Genomic DNA, 18,457 nt, shown 5'->3' with positions numbered 1-18,457 from the left:
GCACCTCATTGGTTATCACGCCTCAAGCCCCGCCTCACTGTCGTTCATCCCCATCCTCATTGGTCGCTGCTCTGAGGGCGCAGAAATGGCGGCGGCGGCGGCGGCGAGCGGCTGCGAACGGTACCGGGAGGGGGGAGGGGAAACACCGGAGACCCCCCCGGGGGGGCCACGCCTTGCGTTGGCCACGCCCCCGATGCTGCCACGCCCTGTTTGACCACGCCCTGTTTGACCACGCCCTTTTCTTCTCCGCAGGGCGCCGGGTGGCGGCGAGGCCGATTGCGCATGCGCGGAGCTGGAAGGGGGCGTGGCCAGAGGGGCGCCCCCTGGCGGATGGGGAGAATGGCGGGAAAATGGCGGAAATGGCGGGAAAAGTGAAAATGGCGGGAAAAATGGGGCTGAGGAAGAGGAGGAGAGGAGGAAGAGAAATGAGGAGGAAAATGGGGAAAAAATGGGGGAAAATGGGACAAAAATGAGGAAAATGGTGGGGGAGGGGGAAGAGGAGGGAGGGGAGGAGGCAGAGAGGAAAAATGGGGGAAAAACGGGGGAAATCGGGGAAAAAATGGGGAAAAAATGGGGAGAAAAAGCGAAATTTGAGGGAGGGGAAGATGAGGATGAGGAGGAAGATCCAGGCGGGAAAAAATTGGGAAAAATTGTGGAAAAAAGGGAAAAAATGACCAAAAAAAGGGTGAAAATATCGAAATTTGAGAGCGAGGAAGAGGAGGATGAAGATGAGGAAGAGACGGGGGAAAATGAGGAAAAAATGGGGGAAAATGGGGCAAAAATGGGGAAAATTGGAAGTGAGGAAAAGGAGGAGGAAGAAGAAAGGGAAAATGGGGCAAAAAAGGGGGAAAATGAGGAAAAATTGGGGGGAAATGGGAAAAAAATGAGGGAAATGGAAAGTGAGGAAGAGGAGGAAGAGGAAAGGGAGAAAAATGGGGTGAAAAAAGGAAGAAATGAGGAAAAATCCAGAAGTTCTGGGAAAAATGGGGAGAAAAAGGGGGGAAATGAGAGTGAGGAAGAGGAGGGGGAAGAAGAAAGGAAAAATGAGGCAAAAATGGGAAAAAATGAGGAAAAAGTGGGAAAAAATGTGGCAAAAATGGGGAAAATTGAAAGTGAGGAAGAGGAGGAGGAAGAAGAAAAGAAAAATGAGGCAAATAAGTGGAAAAATGGTCAAAAAATTGGAAAAAATGGGGCAAAAATGGGGAAAATTGAAAGTGATGGAGAGGACGAGGAAGAAGAAAGGAAAAATGGGGCAAAAAAGGAAAAAAATGAGGGGAAAATGGGCAAAAATGGGCAAAAAATTGGGAAAATTGAAAATGAGGAAGAGGAGGAGGAGGAGGAAGAGGAGAGGAAGAAAAATGGGGTGAAAAATGGAAAAAATGAAGAAAAATCCAAAAATTCCGGGAAAAATGATGGGGAAAATGAGGAAAAAATGGGGGAAAATGGGGCAAAAAAGAGGAAAATTGAAAGTGAGGAAGAGGAGGAGGAGGAAGAGGAGGAGATGAAGAAATTTGGGGGGAAAAATGAGGAAAAAATGGGGAAAAATTGGGCAAAAAGGAGGAAAATTGAGAGTGAGGAAGATGAGGAGGAAGAGGAAGAGGAGAGGATAAAAATTGGGGTGAAAAAAGGAAAAATTGGAGAAAAATCCGAAAATTCTGGGAGAAACGGGGCGAAAAAGGGGAAAATGGAGAGTGAGGAGGAGGAAGAGGAGGAGGAAGAAGAGAGGGAGAAAATCGGGGTGAAAAGGGGAAAAATTGGGGAAAAATCAGCAAAATCTGGGAAAAATGAGGAGAAAAAAGGGGGAAAATGGGAAAAAATGGGGGGAAAAAGGAGGAAAATGGAGAGTGAGGAGGAGGAAGATGAGGAGGAGGAAGAGGAAGAGCCAGACCGAAAAAATAGGAAAAAAACGGGGAAAATTGGGGAAAAAACCCAAAAAATGACCAAAAAATTGGCCAAAAAATCGAAGTTTGAGAGTGAGGAAGAGGAGGATGAAGAGGATGAAGATGAGGAGGAGGAAAAGGAAGATCCAGGCGGGAAAACCAGGAAAAAATCGGGAAAAATCGAGGAAAAAAGGCAAAAAGGGGCAAAAAAATCAAAATTTGAGAGTGAGGAAGACGAGGATGAAGATGAGGAGGAAGAAGAGGAAGATCCAGGTGGGAAAAACAGGAAAAAAACGGGAAAAATTGGGGAAAAAACGCAAAAAATGACCAAAAAATTGGCCAAAAAATCGAAATTTGAGAGTGAGGAAGAGGAGGATGAAGATGAGGAGGAGGAAGAGGAAGATCCAGGTGGGAAAAACAGGAAAAAAACAGGAAAAGTGGAGGAAAAAAGGCAAAAAAGGCCAAAAAAATCAAAAATTGAGAGTGAGGAAGAGGAGGATGAAGAAGATGAAGATGAGGAGGAAGAAGAGGAAGATTCAGGCAAGAAAAATGGGAGAAAAACGGGAAAAATCGAGGAAAAAAGGCAAAAAACGACCAAAAAATTGAACAAAAAATCGAAATTTGAGAGCGAGGACGAGGAAGATGAAGAGGAAGAAGAGGAAGAAGAGGAAGATCCAGGTGGGAAAAACAGGAAAAAAACAGGAAAAATCGAGGAAAAAAGGCAAAAAGTGACCCAAAAAGCGGCAAAAAAATCAAAATTTGAGAGTGAGGAAGAGGAGGATGAAGATGAGGAGGAAGATGAGGAAGATCCAGGCGGGAAAAACAGGAAAAAAACGGGAAAAAATCAGGAAAAAAGGCAAAAAATAACAAAAAAAATGACCAAAAAATCGAAATTTGAGAGCGAGGAAGAGGAGGATGAAGATGAGGAGGAAGAAGAGGAAGATCCAGGCAAGAAAAACAGGAAAAAAACGGGAAAAATCGAGGAAAAAAGGCAAAAAGGGGCAAAAAAATCCAAATTTGAGAGTGAGGAAGAGGAGGATGAAGATGAGGAGGAAGAAGAGGAAGATCCAGGCAAGAAAAATGGGAAAAAAACAGGAAAAACCGAGGAAAAAAGGCAAAAAACGACCAAAAAATTGACCAAAAAATCAAAATTTGAGAGCGAGGAAGAAGAGGATGAAGAGGATGAAGATGAGGAGGAGGAAAAGGAAGATTCAGGCAAGAAAAATGGGAGAAAAACGGGAAAAGTTGAGGAAAAAAGGCAAAAAATGACAAAAAAATTGACCAAAAAATCAAAAATTGAGAGCAAAGAAGATGAAGATGAGGATGAAGATGAGGAGGAAGAAGAGGAAGAAGAGGAAGATCCAGGTGGGAAAAACAGGAAAAAAACAGGAAAAATTGAGGAAAAAAGGCAAAAAATGACAAAAAAATTGACCAAAAAATCAAAATTTGAGAGCGAGGAAGAAGAGGATGAAGATGAAGAGGACGAAAAAGCCCCAAAAATTGCCCGAAAATCCCCGAAATTGCCCCAAAAATCGGCGGGGTCGGATTCGGAGGATTCCGAGGATTTGCCGCTGGCGAAATGGGCGGAAAAACGGCGAAAACGGGAGCGGGAGGAAGAGCGGGGGACGAGGAAGAGGAGGAGGAAGGAGGAGGAAGAGGAGGAGGAAGAGACGTGGTGGAATCCCAGGAAGGTGAAAATTTTGGGGGAATTTGGGGTTTTTTTGGGAAAATTTGGGGGTTTTTGGGAAAATTTTGGGGGGTTTTGGGAAAATTTTAGGGAAAAATTGGGGATTTTGGTAAAAAAATTGGGATTTTGGGGGAAATTTTGGGGAAAAATTGTTTTTTTCAGGACAAAAATTATTATTTTGGGGGGGGAATTTTGGGGATAATTTGGTTTTTTTGGTAAAAAAATTGGTATTTTTGGAAGGAATTTGGAGAAAATTGGGATTTTTTTTGAGGTAATTTTGAGGAAATTTGGGATTTTTGGGGGGAATTTTGGAGAAATTTTGATTTTTCGGGGGATATTTGGGGAAATTTGAAGGTTTTGGGGAATTTTGGGGAAATTTGGGGTTTTTTAGGGGAATTTTGGGGAAATTTGGGGGTCCTGGGAAAAAATATGGGATTTTGGGGGGAATTTTGGGGAAATTTGGGAATTTTGAGGGGAATTTTGGGGAATTTTGATTTTTGAGGGGATTTTTGGGGAATTTTGGGGGTTTTGGGGAAAAAATTGGGATTTTTGGGAGGAATTTTGGGAAAATTTTGGTTTTTGAGGGGAATTTTGAGGAAATTTGGGCGTTTTGGTAAAAAAATTGGGATTTTGGAGGGAATTTTGCAGAAAATTTTGATTTTTGGGGGGATATTTGGGGAAATTTGGGGTGTTTGAGGGGAATTTTGGGGAAATTTGGGGGTTTTGGGAAAAAATTGGGATTTTTGGGAGGAATTTTGGGAAAATTTTGGGGAAAATGGGGATTTTGGGGGGAAATTTGGGATTTTTGGGGAAAAATCGGTTATTTATGGGGAAAATGTGGGGTTTTGTGGGAAAATTTGGGGGAAAAAATGGTTTTTTTGGGAAAATTTTGGGGGAATTTTGGGGGTTTTAGGTGGAAATTTGGGATTTTTGGGGAAAAAAATAAGAGAATTGGAATTTTTGGGTGTTTTTGTGTAAAGATTGGGAAAATTTGGATTTTGGGGGGAATTTTGGGGAAATTTGGGATTTTTGAGGGGAGTTTTAAGAAAATTTATGAATTTTGGGAAATTTTTGGGGGAAATTTTGGATTTTTAGGTAAAATTTGGGTTTTCTGGAAAAAAAATTGGGGAAATTGGGATTTTGGGGTAAAATTTGGGATTTTTGGGGATTTGTGGGGAATTTTGGGATTTTTAGGGGGGAAATGTGGGATTTTCAGGGAAAAATATTAGGGGCTTTTTGTGGAAATTTGGGGGGTTTTGGGAGATTTGGGGAGAATTTTGGGGGGAATTTTGGGAGGAATTTGGAGGGAATTTGGGGGGATTTTGGGGTGATTTTGGGGGGATTTTGGAGGGAATTTGGGGGAGAATCTGGGGGAGATTTTTGGGATTTTGGGGAAATTTTGGGGAGATTTTGAAGGACTTTGGGGATAATTTTTGGGGGGGATTTTTGGGATTTTGGGGGTAATATTGGGGGGAATTTTGGGGCAGAATATCGGAATATTATGAAGGTAACAATTGGTTATTTCTGTGCCGTTTTTCTCGATTTTTGGCGAGATTTTGTTTGCGATTTGCCGTTTTTGTTAAATTTCCACAAAACTTTTATTATTTTATTTATATTATTTTATTTATATGTTTAATTTATATTATTTTATTTCTTTTATTTATACTTACTTTATTTAGTTTTTAAATTTTATATTTTATTATATTATATTTTATTTCTTATTTTTATTTTTATTATTTTATTTTTAATTTTATTATTTTCTTTTATTTGTACTTATATGTATCTTATTTTATTGTTAATTTTATAATTATTTTATTCATATTTATACTTATATTTATGCACTATTTATACTTATATTATTTAATGGTTAATTTTATAACTATTATATTTATATTTATATTTATATTTATACTCTGTTTATATTTATATTTATATTTATATTTATATTTATATTTATATTTATATTTATATTTATATTTTAGTTTAGTTATAGTTATAGTTATAGTTACGGTTATACTTATATTGATTTTTATATTTATTTTGATTTTTATATTTATGTTGATTTTTATATTTACATATATTTACATTTACATTTACATTTATATTTATATTTATATTTATATTTATATTTATATTTTAGTTATAGCTATAGTTATAGTTATGGTTATATTTATATTGATTTTTATTTTTATTTTTATTTTTATATTTATATTGATTTTTATATTTACATATATTTATATTTCTTTTTATATTTATATTTATTTTTATTTTTATTTATTTATTTTTATTCTCTATTTAATTACCTTATTCACATTCCTTTATCACCACCTCACCAACTTTCCCCACAAAACCTTCCCCACATTTTCCAAAACCCCAAAACCCCAAAACTTGAACAAATTTATGCCAAAATCCCCCAAAATCCCCTTAATTTCCCATTCCCGCCAAAACCCCCAATTTCCCGCCAAATCCCCAGAGGGGGCGTGGTTTGCGCAAGCCCCGCCCCTGACTGAGCCCCGCCCCCAGGACCCGCCGGAAGTGGCGCGGCTGAAGCGATACCTCCGCGCCGCTGGGTGGCGCCCTAACTACAAGCGGCTGTTCCGGAAGTGCCGCAGCCGCCGCGAGGCGCTGGAGGCGCTGAGGGGCGCCCTGCGCGAGCTCGGCCTCAGAGGTGCCCGGATGTGGGGTTTGGGGGAATTCCCGGGATTTTGGGGGGAATTCTCGGGATTTTGGGTCTTTTTGTGGTAATTCCCGGGATTTTGGGGCTTTGGGGGGAATTCTCGGGATTTTGGGGGGAATTCACGGGATTTTCGGGTTTTTTGGGGGGAATTCCTCAGATTTTAGGAGTTAATGCCCAGGATTTTGGGGTGAATTCCTGAGATTTTGGGGTTAATTCCTGAGATTTTGGGGTGAATTCCTGGGATTTTGGGGTTCATTCCCGGGATTTTGGGGGTTTTGGGGGGAATTCTTGGAATTTTGGGGCTTTTGGGGTGAATTCCCGGGATTTGGGGATCGATTCCCGGGATTTCGGGGCTTTTGGGGTGAATTCCCGGCGTTTTGAGGTGAATTCCCGGGATTTTGGGTTTTTTAGGGGTGAATTCCCGGGATTTTGGGGTTCATTCCCGGGATTTTGGGGATTTCGGGGGGAATTCCCGGGATTTTGGGGATTTGGGGGGAGTTCAGGGGATTTTCGGGGGAATTCACGGGATTTTGGGGGGAATTCACGAGGTTTTGGGGGTTTTGGGGGGAATTCACGGGATTTTGGGGTTTTCGGGGGGAATTCACGGGATTTTGGGGGTTTTGGGGGGAATTCACGGGATTTTGGGGGTTTTGGGGGGAATTCACGGGATTTTGGGGGTTTTGGGGTGAATTCACGGGATTTTGGGGGGTTTCGGGGGGAATTCCCGGCGTTTTCGGATTTTGGGGCCAATTCCCGGGATTTTGGGGTGAATTCACGGGATTTTGGGATTTTGGGTTTAATTCCTGGGATTTTGGGTGTTTTTTTGGGGGTTAATTCCCAGGATTTTGGGGTGAATTCCCAGAATTTTGAGGATAATTCCCGGGATTTTTGGGGCTTTCGGGGAAAATTCCCAGGATTTTGGGGGTTTTGGGGTGAATTCCCGAGATTTTGGGGGTTAATTCCCAGGATTTTGGGGTTTTTTGGGATGAATTTCTGGGATTTTGGGAGTTAATTCCCGGGATTTTGGTTTTTTGTGTTAATTCCCGGGATTTTGGGGGTTAATTCCCAGGATTTTGGGATTCATTCATGGGATTTTGGGGATAATTCCCGTGATTTTAGGGTTTTTGGGGTTCATTCCCAGGATTTTGGGATTTTGGGATTAATTCCTGGGATTTTGGGGTTTTTGCGGATTTTTTGGGGACTTTCAGGAGGATTTTGGGTGAAATTTTGGGAATTTGGGTGGGATTTTGAGATTTTCACGGAATTATGGGTGAAATTAAATTTTGGGGATAACTTTGAGTGAAATCCTGGAATTTTCAAGGAATTTTGGGTGGAACTTTGGGACTTTTGGTGACATTTTTGGATTTTCCAGAGAATTTTTTGGGAATTTATGGATTTTGCTGGAATTCTGTAATTTCGGGTGAATTTTTGGGAGAATTGAAGGATTTTGGGGGAATTTTGGGATTTTCACAGGAATTTGGGGGAATTTTGGGATTTTCACAGAATTTTGGGCAGAATTTCGGGATTTTGGGCGGAATTTTGCTGTAATTTTGGGTAAAATTCGGTTATTTTGGGGGATTTGGTGGGAATTGGGGGATTCTGGCTGAAATTTTGGGATTTGGGGGAATTTTGGCGGAATTTTGCAGATTTGGGTGGAGTTTTCAGTGGATTTTGGGGTGAATTTTGGGTCGTTTTTTGGCTTTTTCAGGCACCCCGTCCCTGGCCCGGTGCCGCCGCCTCGGCCGCCGCCGCGAGGAAAGAGCCGAACTCGCCGCCCTCGACGCCTCCAACATTTTACCCGGTAAAAAAACCCAAAAAAACCCCAAAATTCTGCCCTTAAAAACTTCAATTTTCTGTGAAAATCGCCAACATTTTATTTAAAAAAAAAAGAACCAAAATCGCCCCAAAGATCGTTGAGAAAATGGCCAAAATTCCTTTAAAATCATCAAAAAAATCTCCAAAATCACCCAAAAAATTGCCCCGAAGATCGTTGGGAAAATGCTCAAATCACCCCAAAATCACCCAAAAAAAAAGATCAGAAAAAATCACCCAAAAATCGCTGTAAAAACCCCAAATTTTCCCCAAATTTCCCCAAATTTTCCCCTTGAATTTCTTTTTTTATCCCGATCCCGCCGCAGAAATCCCAAAACTGCCCCAAAATCGCTGTGAAAATTCCCAAAATCACCCAAAAATGACCCAAAAAAATCACCTTAAAATTGCCAAAGAATTATCCAAAAATTGCCTAAAAATGAACATAAAAATCCCCCAAAATTACCGAAAAAACACCCAAAAATCGCTACAAAAATCCCAAATTCACCTAAAAATGACCCAAAAAAATCACCATAAAATTGCCACAAAATTACCCAAAAAACACCATAAAAACTCCCAAAATCACCGATAAAACACCCAAAAATCGCTGTAAAACCCCCAAATTCACCACAAAATCACCCAAAAACGACCTAAAAAATCCCCAAAAAATGACCCAAAAATTCGCCAAAAAATCAACGTAAAAATCCCCAAAAAACACCAAAAAATCACCGTAAAAACACGAAAAATCGCCATAAAACCACCAAAAAATCGCTGTAAAAACCCCAAATTTTCCCAAATTTTTCCCAAATTTCCCCAAATTAATTTCTTTTTTCCCCCAGCGCGATCCCGCCGCAGAAACGCCGAAACGGCCCCAAAATCGCCGCCGAGGTCGCCCCTCCCCCCCCCGGACTGGTCGCGGCTCCGCGGCGTCGTCGACTCCGACAGCGAATGAAGAAACCCCAAATTTGGGGTTTTTTGGGGGGAATTCTTGGACTTTTGGGGTTTTTTTGGGACTCGGGGGGGAATTGAAATTCAGCATAAAAATGGGAAAAAACTGTTAAAAAAATCGTCGTGGAAATGAGAAAATCGCCGTGGAAATGCACAAAATTACCCAAAAAATCAGCCCAAAATCACCCAAAAAATCACCCAAAAATCACCCAAAAATCAATGTACAAGTCCCAAAATTCAATGTAAAAATCCCAAAAATCACCCAAAAATCAATGTACGACTCCCAAAAATCGCTAAAAATCAATGTATAACTCCCAGAAATCATCCAAAAATCAACATAAAATCCCCAAAAATCGCCAAAAAATCAACGTACAACTCCTAAAAAAATTACCAAAAAATCAATGTACAACTCCCAAAATCACCCAAAATTTAATGTAAAAGTCCCAAAAATCATCCAAAAATCAATGTACAACTCCCTAAAATCAACATAAAACTCCGTAAAATCACCCAAAAATCAACGTAGAAGTCCCAAAAATTACCAAAAAATCAATGTACAACTGCCAAAAATCACCGAAAAATCAATGTACAATTCCCAAAAATCACCCAAAAATCAGCCAAAATCAATGTATAACTCCATAAATTCACCCAAAAAACGACCCAAAACACCACGGGGTGCCTGAAACGTTATTTTTTTGAGAATTTTTTCCCTTTTCCCTCAGTTTTTGTGGCGGGGGAAGGGGCGCTGGCCCTGGGGCGGGAACAGGTCCCGGCCGGAAATGCCCCAAAAATCACCCAAAAATCAACGTAGAAGTCCCTAAAATCACCTGAAAATCAACGTACAACTCCCAAAAATCAACATAAAACTCCTAAAAATCACCCAAAAATCACCCAAAAATCAATGTACAACTCCCAAAATTCCCTGAAAAATCAATGTACAACTCTGAAAAATCACTGAAAAATCAGTGTTTAACTCCCAAAAATCACCCAAAAACCTCCGAAATTCACCCAAAACGAGGCAGGGTGCCTGAAATGTTATTTTTTTGCATTTTTTGCCATTTTCCCTCAGTTTTTGTGCCTGGGGAAGGGGCGCTGGCCCTGGGGCGGGAACAGGTCCCGGCCGGAAATGCCCCAAAAATCACCCAAAAATCAATGTACAACTCCCAAAAATCACCCAAAAATCAATGTACAACTCCCTAAAACGACCCAAAAACACCGTGGGGTGCCGTAAATGTTATTTTTTTTTGCATTTTTCCCCTTTTCCGTCAGTTTTTGTGCCGTGGGAAGGAGCGCTGGCCCTGGGGCGGGAACAGGTCCCAGCCGAAAATCACCCAAAAATCAACGTACGACTCCCAAAAATCACTGAAAAATCACCCAAAAATCAACGTACAAGTCCCAAAAATCACCCAAAAATCAATGTACAACTCCCAAAAGTAACCCAAAAATCACCAAAAATCAATGTACAAGTTCCAAAAATCACTGAAAAATCAATGTACAACTCCCAAAAATCACTGAAAAATCAATGTATAACTCCCAAAAATCACCGAAAAATCAATGTATAACTCCATAAAATCACCCAAAAACCACCGAAATTCACCCAAAACGAGGCCGAGTGCCCGAAACGTTATTTTTTTTGCATTTTTTCCCTTTTTCCCTCAGTTTTTGTGCCTGGGGAAGGGGCGCTGGCCCTGGGGCGGGAACAGGTCCCGGCCGGAAATGCCCCAAAAATCACCCAAAAATCACCCAAAAACCAACGTACAACTCCCAAAAATCAATGTACAAGTCCCAAAAATCACCCAAAAATCAATGTACAACTCCCAAAAGTAACCCAAAAATCACCAAAAATCAATGTACAAGTTCCAAAAATCACTGAAAAATCAATGTACAACTCCCAAAAATCACCCAAAAATCAACGTATAACTCCATAAAATCGCCCAAAAATCACCCAAAAACCACCAAATTCGCCCAAAACAACGCCAGATGCCCAAAACGTTATTTTTTTTTGCATTTTTCCCATTTCCCTCAGTTTTTGTGGCGGGGGAAGGGGCGCTGCCCCTGGGGCGGGAACAGGTCCTGGTAAAACATGCCCCAAAAATCACCCAAAAATCAATGTACAACTCCGTAAAATGACCCAAAACACCGTGAGGTGCCTGAAATGTTTTTTTTTTTGGATTTTTTCCCATTTTCCCTCAGTTTTTGTGCCTGGGGAAGGGGCGCTGGCCCTGGGGCGGGAACAGGTCCCGGCCGGAAATGCCCCAAATCACCCCAAAAATCACCCCAAAAATCACCAAAAATAAATGTACAACTCCCAAAAATCACTGAAAAATCAACGTACAACTCCCAAAAATCACCCAAAAAATCAATGTATAACTCCCAAAAAAATCACGAAAAATCAATGTGCAACTCTTAAAAATCACCCAAAAATCAATGTATAACTCCCAAAAATCACCCAAAAATCAATGTACAAGTCCCAAAATTCAATGTAAAAGTCCCAAAAATCACCCAAAAATCCACATAAAACTCCCTAAAATGACCCAAAAATCAATGTACAACTCCCAAAAATCACAGAAAAATCAACGTATAACTCCATAAAATCGCCCAAAAATCACCCAAAAACCACCAAAATTCACCCAAAAACACCACAGGGTGCCCGAAACGTTATTTTTTTTGCATTTTTCCCATTTTCCGTCAGTTTTTGTGGCGGGGGAAGGGGCGCTGGCCCTGGGGCGGGAACAGGTCCCGGCCGGAAATGCCCCAAATCACCCCAAAAATCACCCCAAAAATCACCAAAAATAAATGTACAACTCCCAAAAATCACTGAAAAATCAACGTACAACTCCCAAAAATCACCCAAAAAATCAATGTATAACTCCCAAAAAAATCACGAAAAATCAATGTGCAACTCTTAAAAATCACCCAAAAATCAATGTATAACTCCCAAAAATCACCCAAAAATCAATGTACAAGTCCCAAAATTCAATGTAAAAGTCCCAAAAATCACCCAAAAATCCACATAAAACTCCCTAAAATGACCCAAAAATCAATGTACAACTCCCAAAAATCACAGAAAAATCAACGTATAACTCCATAAAATCGCCCAAAAATCACCCAAAAACCACCAAAATTCACCCAAAAACACCACAGGGTGCCCGAAACGTTATTTTTTTTGCATTTTTCCCTTTTCCCTCAGTTTTTGTGGCGGGGGAAGGGGCGCTGGCCCTGGGGCGGGAACAGGTCCTGGCCAAAAATACCCCAAAAATCACCCAAAAATCAATGTACAACTCCCAAAAATCACCGAAAAATCACCGAAAAATCAATGTACAACTCCCTAAAACGCCCCAAAACAACGTGGGGTGCCCAAACTATTATTTTTTTTCAATTTTTTCCCTTTTCCCTCAGTTTTTGTGGCGGGGGAAGGGGCGCTGGCCCTGGGGCGGGAACAGGTCCCGGCCGGAAATGCCCCAAAAATCACCCAAAAATCACCCAAAAATCAATGTATAACTCCCTAAAACAGCTCCAAATCGTCCCAAAACACCGTGGGGTGCCGTAAATGTTATTTTTTTTGGATTTTTTCCCTTTTTCCCTTAGTTTTTGTGGCGGGGGAAGGGGCGCTGGCCCTGGGGCGGGAACAGGTCCCGGCCGGAAATGCCCCAAAAATCACCCAAAAATTGCCCAAAAATCACCCAAAAACCACCGAAATTCACCCAAAACGAGGCCGAGTGCCTGAAATGTTAATTTTTTTCAATTTTTTCCCTTTTTCCCTCAGTTTTTCTGCCTGGGGAAGGGGCGCTGGCCCTGGGGCGGGAACAGGTCCCGGCCGGAAATGCCCCAAAAATCACCCAAAAATCAATGTATAACTCCCTAAAACAGCTCCAAATCGTCCCAAAACAGCACGGAGTGCCCAAACCATTATTTTTTTTGCATTTTTTCCCATTTTCCGTCAGTTTTTGTGCCTGGGGAAGGGGCGCTGGCCCTGGGGCGGGAACAGGTCCTGGCCGGAAATGCCCCAAAAATCAATGTATAACTCCCTAAAACAGCTCCAAATCGACCCAAAACACCACGAGGTGCCCGAACTGTTATTTTTTTTTGCATTTTTTCCCTTTTCCGTCAGTTTTTGTGGCGGGGGAAGGGGCGCTGGCCCTGGGGCGGGAACAGGTCCCGGCCGGTGCGCAGGATCTGCTCCTCCAGCCGCTTGTGGCGCTTCATGTCCGACAGGACCTTGTCCAGCCGCGCCTCGCGCTTCTGCCCCCGGCTGGGCGGGCCTGAAATGGGGAAAATCCACAAAATTAACCTGAAAATCGCTGTGAAAATGCACAAAATCAATCCAAAAATCACTGTGAAAATGCACAAAATTAACCCAAAATTAACCCGAAGATCTCTGTGAAAATGTACAAAATTACCCAGAAAATCGCAGTGAAAATGCGCAAAATTAACCCAAAAATCACTGTGAAAATCACAAAAATCAACCCAAAAATCGCTCTGAAAATGCCCCAAAATCAGCCCAAAATAGACCAAAAATCACTGTGAAAATCACGAAAATCAATCCAAAATTGACCCAAAAATCACTGAAAATCACCCAAATCAACCCAAAATCAGCCCAAAAATCTCTGTGAGCGTCGACAAAATGAACCCAAAATTGGCCCAAAAATCGCTGTGAAAATGCCCAAAATTAACCCAAAAATTGCGGAGAAATTGCTGCAAATTCAGCCCAAAAACCGCTGTGAAAATGCCACAAAATTGGCCCAAAAATCCCCCTAAAAACCCTGAAATTATCCCCAAACCCCCGAAAATCCCCAAAAAATTTCCCAAAATTCGCCCCAAAGAATCCCCCAAAAACCCCAAAACTCCCCACCAAAAAAACCCACAAAAATCCCCCAAAAATCAAAAAATCCCCCCAAAATATCCCCAAAACCATCCTAAAATGCCCCAAAATCACCCCAAAAAAACCCTAAAATATCACCCCAAAAACCCCAAAAAAATCCCCTCAAAAAACCCCAAAAAAATCCCCCCAAAATCCCAAAATCACCCCCAAAAATATCCCCAAAAAACCCCAAAAATTCCCCCAAAATTCCCCAAAACCCCTCCCAAAATTCCCCCAAAATCCCAGAATTTCCCCAAAATTACCCAAAATTATCCCTAAAAACCCCCCAAAACCCCCCCAAAAATCCCCCAAAAATCTCCCCAAAATCCCAGAATGCTCCCCAAATTCCCCAAAACTCCCCAAATCCCCCAAATCGCCCCAAATTTGTGTTTTTGGTACCTGGGGCGCGGCGCCGGTCGATCAGGGCGGGGCTGGGGGGGAGGGGCTCGTCGTCAAAATCGAATTCCGTGGGGGGAGGGGGCCTGGAAAATCCCAAAGTTTGGGGTCAAATCCCACAAAATTGGGAAAAAATTCCTTTGGGGGATTTTGGGGGAAATTTTGGGATCCAAAAAGCAAAAATTTGGGAATTTTGGGTTAAATTTTGGGGGATTTTGGCTGGAAAATTCTGAGATTTTTCCTGGATTTGCAGGAATTAAACTCAAATTTAGAATGAAAACCGAAATTTTCCTCGATTGTGCCAAAATGCTGAAAAATTCCCCCAAAATTTCTCCCAAATTCTTTGGAAATCCCAAAAATTCATCCAAAATCTGACCCGAAGCTTCCCAAAATCCTCAATTTTCACTGGGAAATGGCCCCGAAATCGCTTAAATTTCATCCCAAAATTCGTCCAAACCCCAAAAATCTGTTCTGAATTTTCCCAAATTCATCCTAAATCCCCCAAAATCCTTCTTAAATCCCCCAAAATCAATCCTAAATGTTCCTAAATCCATCCGAAATGCCCAAAAATCCATCCGAAATCCATCCTAAAACTTTGTAAATCCATCCTAAATCCCCCAAAATCCATCCGAAACCTTCCTAAATGCCCCAAAATCCATCCTAAATCCACCCTAAATCCCCCAAAATCCATCCTAAAGCCCCCAAAATCCATCCCAAATCCATCCTAAATGCCCCAAAAATCCATCCTAAATCCACCCTAAATGCCCCAAAATCCATCCGAAACCTTCCTAAATGCTCCAAATCCATCCTTAATCCATCCTAAATCCCCCAAAATCCATCCCAAATCCACCCTAAATCCCCCAAAATCCATCCCACATTCATCCTAGATGCCCCAAAATCCATCCTAAATCTTCCTAAATCCATCCCAAACCTTCCTAAATCCATCCTAAATCCAATCTAAACCTTCCGAAATCCATCCAAAATCCCCAAAAATCCATACTAAATCCATCCTAAATCCCCCAAAATCCATCCTAAAGCTGCCTAAATCCTTCCTAAATTCCCCAAAATCCATCCTAAATGTTCCAAAATTCATCCTAAATACCCCAAAATCCATCCTAAATCCATCCTAAATCCACCCTAAATCTCCCAAAATCCATCCTAAATCCACCTGAAATCTCCCAAAATCCATCCTAAACCTGTCTAAATCCCCCAAAATCCATCCTAAATCCATCCTAAATGCCCCAAAATCCATCCTAAACCTTCCAAAAACCCTCAACTTTCCCTCTGAAATGGCCGCAAAATCCCCCCAAAATGCCCCTAAAATGGCCCCCAAACCACGTAGAAATCCCCGGTTTTTTTGCCCAAAACGCCCGTTTTTCGCCCCAAAGTGTACTTGATCTCGGGGGGCCGCTGGGGGGGGCTCTGGGCGGGGTCCCCCCCGTCCTCGGGGTCGCTGGGGGGCTCCGGGGTGGGCTGGCGGCGGGGCAGGGGGCCGCTGCGCAGCGGGAGGGTCCCGGCGCCGCCCGAAATGGGCCAAAATACGCCCGAAATGGCCCAAAATCCATCCTAAATCCATCCTAAATCCACCCTAAATCTCCCAAAATCCATCCTAAATCTTCCTAAATCCATCCTAAACCTTCTAAAATTCACCCGAAATGGCCCAAAATCCATCCTAAATCCATCCTAAATCCATCCTAAACCTTCCAAAATCCTCAACTTTCCCTTTGAAATGGCACAAAAATCCCCCTAAAATGGCCCCCAAACCACGTAGAAATGCCGGGTTTTTTTGCCCAAAACGCCCGTTTTTCCCCCCAAAGTGTACTTGATCTCGGGGGGCCGCTGCGGGGGGCTCTGGGCGGGGTCCCCCCCGTCCTCGGGGTCGCTGGGGGGCTCCGGGGTGGGCTGGCGGCGGGGCAGGGGGCCGCTGCGCAGCGGGAGGGTCCCGGCGCCGCCCGAAACGGCCCAAAATCTGCCCGAAATGGCCCAAAATCCATCCTAAATCCACACTAAATCCATTCTAAATCTCCCAAAATCCATCCTAAATCTTCCTAAATCCATCCTAAATCCATCCTAAATCTTCCTAAATCCATCCTAAACCTTCTAAAATTCACCCGAAATGCCCCAAAATCCATCCTAAACCTTCCCAAAGCCATCCTAAATCTTCCTAAATCCACCCAAAATCCATCCTAAACCTTCCTAAATCCATCCAAAATGCCCCAAAATCCATCCAAAACCTGCTTAAATCCATCCTAAATCCATCCTAAATTCCCCAAAATCCACCCAAAATCCATCCTAAACCTTCCTAAATCCATCCGAAATGCCCCAAAATCCATCCTAAACCTGCCTAATTCCATCCTAAATGTTCCAAAATCCATCCTAAATCCCCCAAAGTCCATCGGAAATCCACCCTAAATCCACCCAAAATCCATCCTAAATCCCCCAAAATCCATCCTAAATGCCCCAAAATCCATCCTAAACCTTCCAAAACCCTCAACTTTCCCTCTGAAATGGCCCCAAAATCCCCCTAAAATGGCCCCCAAACCCCCTAAAAACGCCCGGTTTTTTTGCCCAAAACCCCCATTTTTCCCCCCAAAGTGTACTTGATCTCGGGGGGCCGCTGGGGGGGGCTCTGGGCGGGGTCCCCCCCGTCCTCGGGGTCGCTGGGGGGCTCCGGGGTGGGCTGGCGGCGGGGCAGGGGGCCGCTCCGCAGCGGGAGGGTCCCGGCGCCACCCGAAACCGCCCAAAATCCACCCAAAATGGCCTAAAATCCACCCGAAACGGGCCAAAATCTGTCTGAAATGGCCCAAAATCCACCTGAAATGGCCAAAAATCCACCTGAAATGGCCCAAAATCCGTCCGAAATCCATCCTAAATCCATCCGAAATCTCCCAAAATCCATCCTAAATCTTCCAAAATCCATCACAAACCTTCCGAAATCCATCCTAAATCCAATCTAAACCTTCTGAAATCCTTCCGAAATCTCCCAAAATCCATCCTAAACCTTCCCAAATCCATCCTAAACCTTCCCAAATCCACCCAAAATCCATCCTAAACCTTCCTAAATCCATCCTAAATCCCCCAGAATCCATCCAAAATCCATCCTAAATCCACCCAAAATCCACCCAAAATCCCCCAAAATCCATCCTAAACTGTCCTAAATCCATCCTAAATCCCCTAAAATCCATCCCAAATCCATCCTAAATCTCCCAAAATCTGTCTGAAATGGCCCAAAATCCATCCAAAATCCCCCAAAATCCATCCTAAATCCATCCTAAATCCCCCAAAATCCTTCCTAAATCCATCCTAAACCTGCCAAAATCCCCCAAAATCCATCCTAAATCCCCCCTAAATCCACCCAAAATCCCCCAAAATCCACCCTAAATCACCCAAAATCCATCCTAAATTTCCCAAAATCCACCCTAAACCTTCAAAAAATCCTCAACTTTGCCTCTAAAATGGCCCCAAAATCCCCCTAAAATCGCTCTAAACCCCCCCTAAAACCACCTAAAAATCCCCTTTTTTTTTGCCCAAAACGCCCATTTTTTGCCCCAAAGTGTACTTGATCTCGGGGGGCCGCTGGGGGGGGCTCTGGGCGGGGTCCCCCCCGTCCTCGGGGTCGCTGGGGGGCTCCGGGGTGGGCTGGCGGCGGGGCAGGGGGCCGCTCCGCAGCGGGAGGGTCCCGGCGCGCGCGATGGCCTCGAAGAGGCGCCGGATCTCGGGGGGCTCGGGGGTCCATCCCCCGGGGGGCTCCTCCTCCTCCTCCTCGCTCCAGGGCACCCCCCACTCCTCCTCCTCCGGCGGGTTTGGGGCGAATTCCGGCGATTTTGGGGCTTTTTCCGGGGGTTTGTCGGGGTGTTCCGGGGGTTCCTGGGGGGATTTGGGGGGGGGGGGGGAGGGGTGAGGGTGAGGGTGTGCAGGGGGGGGGGGAGGGGGGAGGGGGGGGCGGACATGGGGGGCTGGGGGGGAAATTGGGGGAAAATGCGGGGAAAATGGGAAAATTTGGGGTAAAAATGGGGAAAAATGGGAATATTTGGGGTAAAAATGGGAAAAAATGGGAATATTTGGGAGGAAAATGGGGGGAAATGGGGGGAAATTGGGAAAATGGGGGGAATTGGGAAAAATGGGGGGAAATGGGAAAAATTGAGAAAAATATGGGGGGAAATGGAGGAAAATGGGGGAAAATGGGGGAAAATGGGAGAAAA

General features: G+C 43.3%; 2 protein-coding genes across 2 annotated transcripts; one reads left to right on the top strand and one right to left on the bottom strand.

Annotated features, from left to right (window-relative positions):
• The first annotated feature begins 7 nt into the window (after window positions 1–7).
• Window positions 8–9,069, top strand: HIRIP3 (HIRA interacting protein 3). The gene is made up of 5 exons (XM_072936435.1): window positions 8–120; window positions 253–3,571; window positions 6,091–6,235; window positions 7,953–8,045; window positions 8,893–9,069. Exons 1-5 carry the CDS (start codon window positions 86–88, stop codon window positions 9,003–9,005), a joined length of 3,705 nt encoding a protein of 1,234 aa, XP_072792536.1. The 5' UTR covers window positions 8–85; the 3' UTR covers window positions 9,006–9,069.
• Window positions 8,876–18,122, bottom strand: PAGR1 (PAXIP1 associated glutamate rich protein 1; the record flags this gene model as incomplete). Its single annotated transcript, XM_072936396.1, has 5 exons — window positions 8,876–13,260; window positions 14,259–14,341; window positions 16,078–16,250; window positions 16,831–17,016; window positions 17,775–18,122. Coding segments are annotated over 5 exons (945 nt in total), but the record flags the coding sequence as incomplete, so codon positions are not given.
• Between the last annotated feature and the right edge of the window lie 335 nt (window positions 18,123–18,457).

Source organism: Taeniopygia guttata, chromosome 16, assembly GCF_048771995.1.
Source record: "Taeniopygia guttata chromosome 16, bTaeGut7.mat, whole genome shotgun sequence".
Classification (NCBI taxonomy): domain Eukaryota; kingdom Metazoa; phylum Chordata; class Aves; order Passeriformes; family Estrildidae; genus Taeniopygia; species Taeniopygia guttata.
This window is presented reverse-complemented; position numbering and strand designations above follow the sequence as displayed.